At 43.8% G+C, this 6,000-nt stretch overlaps 1 protein-coding gene across 1 annotated transcript in view; it reads left to right on the forward strand.

The window, feature by feature from the left end:
* Positions 1-3,566, forward strand: part of ARHGEF9 (Cdc42 guanine nucleotide exchange factor 9) — a 197,446-nt gene extending 193,880 nt beyond the window's left edge. Inside the window, exon 13 of the mRNA XM_009273424.2 lies at positions 2,427-3,566. Coding sequence (XP_009271699.2) covers positions 2,427-2,433 — 7 coding nt within the window. The 3' untranslated portion in view covers positions 2,434-3,566. The remainder of the gene's footprint in view (positions 1-2,426) is intronic.
* The last annotated feature ends 2,434 nt before the right edge of the window (positions 3,567-6,000 follow it).

Genomic DNA, 6,000 nt, shown 5'->3' on the forward strand with positions numbered 1-6,000 from the left:
TAATACCTAGAGAGATGGAGAATTTTAACTTAAAAGAACTAAAATTTAAAAATAAAAATAAATAAAATTATATTTATAGATGGACCTTTTTTCGGAGAAGCACTGTTGCAACTAAATATATATACATATATATATATACACACATTTTAAAAATAATAATATATATACATATATGTATATATATAGAAGGACCAAAAACTTTTTTTGTTGTTTTTGGGAAGCAATCTGCTACTAGATACTAGGAAGCACCAATGATTTCTACCTATGTGACCTATTTTATTTTATTCCATTGGTCGGACATCTTTTTTTTTTTTTTTTTTCTTTTCTTCTTCATTTTCATTCAAGTCGTCATTGGCATCCCAGAATGCTTTCTCGCTTGTGTGAATTCGTCATCGAAGTTCCTCATGGACTACATTGGTGTATATTTTATTTTATCTTATTTATGGGGGGGGGGGGTTTGTTTGTTTTTTTTTGGAGTGCTGGGAGATCTCCGCTCCCTCTCCCTCCCTCTCCGCCCCTTCCTTGGCTGTCCCCGGAGTTATCATTTCAATGAAGAGCATCGACCCTTTCCCCGTCCCCGTCCTGCATTCTCTGGTCTGACTCGTGCCTGTCTGGATGTGCTCCCTTGTGCACCATGCTCTGCTGCGCAGTATTTCTCTGGCTTTACCTGTTTTGTTGTGGGCTGGTGAAAACGAGCAGAAGGGGTATCAGCTATTTAGGAAGTGAGAGATGGGTTTTCCTTGGTTAATTTTTTGCATTTTTTTTTTTAAGCACTGTCTTTTTCTCAATTCAGTGTGATTTGTTCACACTCGGAGTAAGACTGAGAAAAGAATATCAGGGGCTTTTAGTTCTTTCGCATTTAGTTTTATTTCTGTGGGGTTATCTTTGATTTATTTTCTTTTTAAGCTGAGACACGACTCTGAAAAGCCCACTCCTATCTTTGTTTTCCAAGCAAAGATAAAAGCTTACAAACCGGTGGCTTCATGCCCTCCATTCCAGCTAGAGGAAAATTGGCTATTAGGCTCCAACAAATGGCCAGTTTTCTTTCTTCAGGAACTAAGGTCCCATCCTGTTGGCCACGCTCACGCCTGCACAGTACTGCGTTAATGAACCACTAACTGCCACTTACAGGAGCAATGCTCCCAAAAGTGAGGAGCATGACTGCGCTCACTGCCTGCTCTACTCTATTGCATGTGAGATCCCTGGCTTCACTTGGGCACTGACCTCCCAAGCAGAACATGAGCTGCCGGTAGTGACCCGTTAGCGGAGGGATCATTGCCTAAGTCATTGGAAGTATTTACCTGATATTTAATGCACCCGAGCTGCAGAGGAGTTGAGAACTGCCTTTCAGGAAAGATACGGATGTGACCTGAGAAGTTTAGCCGTATGACCTAATCTAAATCAGCGATCAGTTTAATCTAAACGGCATCAATGGTTCAGCAGAGGTGTATCGGTGTCAGCGGGCTCTGGAGTGATGAGCTAAACTCTCCAGGTCTCTTTCTCTCTCTTTTTCTCCCTCTGGAGATTCATAGCTCTATTTTCAAAGACATTTCCTACAATTTCAGCCTTAAGTACATTTGTTTGCAAGCGCAAAAGCTTATGTTTAAGCTTGTAAAACAAATCATTGTGCACTAGGATGACTTTTTTTTCCTAGGGCGAATGAGACTGTTTAACCAGATTTAGAAGATGAACTTGAAAACTTTGCAGAGCTATTCTGCACCCTCCTTTGAAAATGTGGGATGAAGTGATTGATCGCGGTATTTATCATTTTCTTTTGAATCTGATACACCACATAAGCACCCCAGGCCAACTAGCGTGGAGATACTTTTTTTTTCTCTGCTAAGAAATACAAGCGAATGGGAAGAGCAGAGGGTGTGATTTCAGTATGTCCATGGAGCCTGTTTTATTTCAGGGCATATTACAAGGCAGTGGCTATAGTTTTTATTTCAGTACAAAAATAATCTCAGCACTTCTTAGTAATCTAGAAGCTATCAATAAACAGCAGAGCCGGATTAGTGTTTTGGAGAGGAAGTGTTTTTGCCCCTCTGTGACAGGCAGCAGCGAAGCACCGGGAATCCCAAATAGGAGGCAACCCAATTTTGTATCAGAACTTATTTTTATGCTCTTTTGTATCTTTGCATTTTTATGGTCAGAGTTTAATACTGAATATGTAGCAAATATTATTTTGTTTCTTTAACAGAATGGGTATTTAAAGAAGCGAATGAGATGGGTTCTCAGAAGTTAACTGAAATGTTTTACTATTTCGGAATGGCTGGAGAGATGCAGAGAGAGAGAGAAAGAGAGAGATTACAAACTGTTGTCAACATGATGAAAATTTCACTTATTCCTTTGCCTTTTTAATTGCTTAGGGAAAAAAGTAACAAGCACATTAGTTAAGCCTGTTCATTTACTGTTTTGTGCCTCAGAGAGTGAGAATGAGACATCCATAATTTTTATGAGAAGATGCTTCCTAAATATTCAGCACTAGGAAAAAAGAAACACCACCGCCACACCATTATTTGCATCATAAATCAAGACTCGCTTGATCTGACAAGGCCACTTGTTGGACTCGCAGCTTCTTTCTTAAATGGAAAGCCAAAACAAGCTAGCGTTGCTAGTGCTTGCCGAAGCCAGGCGGCAGGCAAAGCAGATGCAGGCGTTTGTTCCGGAGGGAAGAGGGGCTTGGCTCTCAGGCATGGCATTCAAGAAAGCTCTTCCCCTCCATAAATTGCCAAGGTGCTGCAAGAGATGGAGCATTATCACAAAGAAGAACCAGCACTGGGTCCCACTTTTACTACCTACGGTGGCTTTCCCACTAGGGAGCAGGGCTGGGCTGCCTCGTGTGTCTGAAAGCGCTGGGAGCAGCGCAGATGCAATCAGATTGGGGTGATTTTGACTGAGCATCTGATACAGACTTTCATTTCAATGCCAGACAGGAGGAACCCACTTACCATTCCATATGCAGAAACAAGAGAGTTGTAACAAACTTACATGTTTACGGTATTTCTCTGGCTGAATCTATATATATATATATAAAAAATAACAATACCCTCTTCCCTAGGTAAATGACACGCATTACCCCTTGACCTAGACACTAGAACAGAGGATCTAAATTCAAGACTTTCGCCTCCCCACCCTCTCCAAAAAGATCAAACAAGAACCAACCTAGGTGCATCTAACAGTTGTAAATAGAAAATAATACATAGAGAAATATATTTGAAATTTGTTTCAGTTTCTGGACGGTCACTGGCCGTCCACTGCAATGTTATTGATAGTACACTGTGGTGCTTTGGGTTTCTGGTTTTGTTCTCTTTATGCTCTGTCATCTTTTCATTGCAGCTACATTTCAGGGAACATGTATATTTAGTAGCTATTGTAAGTTCTGCATGGCATCACCAAGCTTATTTTTCCTTAAGAAGAAAAGAAGAGTCTGTAGGAGTTTAAAGGCACTATGACGACAGGGACTTGTAGCAGAGAATTTAAAAAAAAAAAAAAAAAGGTTTTTAAAATTCTAGTTTGAAGCCAAATACTGATATTTTAGTGCTTTTGGGGTTTTAACAGTAAGAGCAAAAAAAAAAAAAAAAAAAAGAAAAAAAAAGGATTTTGGTAACCCAGCTGATCCGCACTTGCCAGTTTTATTATTTTGTTTATATTGGACTGTTTGACCCTGTCAAACAAGTGTCAAAAGTTGTGTGTATAAAACAAAAAAAGTGTTTAAAAAAGTGTTGTAAAGACACTGAGCCTTATGAAAATATTTATGGAATTAAATAAAAAGAAGTGAAAAGGCATCTGAAGGCATTTTAAATCATTTTCCTCAGAGCGGTCTCACTCTTTTCCCAAAGGCTGAGCACAAATCGCTGGGGTGGGGCTCCAGCTTGTCAGCAAAGCCGACACTAAGACACTCATGTGTAACCAAAAAATAGGTTTGTTCTGGAAATATCCCACCTCCCCCTTGCTTTGTGTCCTCCATCTGAACTGAGTGAAATGATTAATGAGTAGCTGGAGGTTCAACGCTGACAAAGTACCGCCTTGCAAGTGCTGGCAGGGGTTGCTCTAAGTGGAGCTCGGGTCAAGTCTTCTGCGAAACATGGTTTTAAAATGCTTTCTGTTACTGAACTTTGCTCAGCTCCAACCCAAACTTGAAGACAGCCGAATTCTCCAGACAGACATCTAATCACAAATACGTTGTGAGCAACGTAAGCGGCATGTCAGAGCATGTGGAAGTAGAGCAGGGGCTGGGTTTTGGAGGGGAGGGAGCCCGGCCACACGCTCCGCTGCGGAGGGCTGAGCCCGAGGAGATGAGCAGGTTCCCGCCCTGGTTTTCCCTTGGCGTGGAGGGAGCAAGTGCCCACAGGGAGAAGGAACCGGGTGCTTTACCCCTGAAAGGCAAAGTGCTCTCTCCAGAAACACAGTGGCATGTCGCAGGTAAGAAAGACAGTTGAGTCATGTATTTCTAGATAGCCCAAAAATACAGTTATAACCAAGAAAACGGGGGTTATCGCACCGTGGCATCCAGACCCGGTAGTGGTTGGGAGCGATGCCTGTCGTCATGTGGAGAAGCACACAGGCACACGTACCAAGTTGCTATAAATAATTGCGGCCAAATTGCTACGTTTTCGGTAATGACACTGACTTTCTGCTCTTTCCTATCTGTCCTGCGGGTGCCTGTCTGGGTGAGTGATGGCCACTTTGCTGGCGCACGGACTGACCGCATCTTCAGCCCACACGCAATAGGAAAGCAGTCAGACAAGGGAAGGAAAAAAAAAATGCAAAACCCAAGCAGCTCTGCTCTGGGAGAAAGGGAGAGAGACAGGACAGAGGCAAAGCTGCCAGCACGAAGGGCCAGAATTGGAGCAGGTTCAGGAGCAGGCTCACCCAGACCCCAAACATCGCAGCTTCACATTTGCCTACTGCTTCAGCAATACCCCAAGCCAAGCTTTTTTCTCTTGCTTACATTATTGCTTGCAACGAAGAGGACGTTGGTGCCGTGCTGGGGTTCACCTCTCCAAACGATCCTGTTTCTCTTGTAGCGCGTAACTGAAGTCGCTCGGGAGCGTTGGCACAGCGCCATTTCCAAAGTATGCTGCTGGGGAGAGCGGACCCAAAATGCAGTTACATATAAAACCTCCCCTTGAAGAACACCTCTTCTATCCACACCGCCGTCTTGGCAGGCCAAAAAAGTTGTTTGCCAGAATTTTGCACTCCCCTCCCAGTTTGCCAGTGTGAGCTGCGGGGAAGGAGGGGGGGGTGGTCAGGGAGAGCACGAGCCGCATGCGTTGCCCAAGATGTGTAATGTACCAAAAAAAGCCCTGACAAAGAGGGAATGGGGCAGAAACCAAATCACCCAGCACGTGTGCTGGAGCCAGAGCACCACCAAAGCTTACTCAGAAGCAAAAAACAACCTCCATGCCCCTGCAACACGCTCCCACCCCGCTTGCTTTCCTGGCGGTGGCCAGAGCGAAGAGTACTCCATGGCCGGGAAGGCCACTGCAGCCTGTAGTTGATAGTTGACCGAAGTATTTCATCTAGTGTCAGTATTCGTTTGTTTTTAGCTCTCTCCAGCCACCCAGCATTCAGCCAGCTACTGTGAACTTTGGTTGCATAAAACAAAAACCAAAACCAAAGAAACCCAGTTTAAAATTCATTTGTCTTGCGGGGTGCTGGGTTCGTTAGGCCGTATTTCTGGATAACGGACCAAACCGACCCTCCGAGGTAGCAGTAGGGCACGCCAGGGCGGAGGCGGCCAGCTGATCTCCGATTCAGAAATTCACTGACACTCATGCCTAAGTCCACCGCTTTGCACCAAAGCTTTTATTACCTACATGTCAAAGTACAGAATTCAGTCCTCAGAATGAATGATGACCACTAGGGAAATGACCTTAAAATGAACACCTACATGGATTCTGCCTGTTTTGATGGTCTGTCATGCTACTTTGCCTGCCTGCGCAGTTACTGAGCTGTGTGGCTGAGGGCACGTTGTTGTGCAAAGAACGTGGGAAC

Source organism: Aptenodytes forsteri, unplaced genomic scaffold, assembly GCF_000699145.1.
Source record: "Aptenodytes forsteri isolate BGI_AS27 unplaced genomic scaffold, ASM69914v1 Scaffold191, whole genome shotgun sequence".
NCBI lineage: Eukaryota > Metazoa > Chordata > Aves > Sphenisciformes > Spheniscidae > Aptenodytes > Aptenodytes forsteri.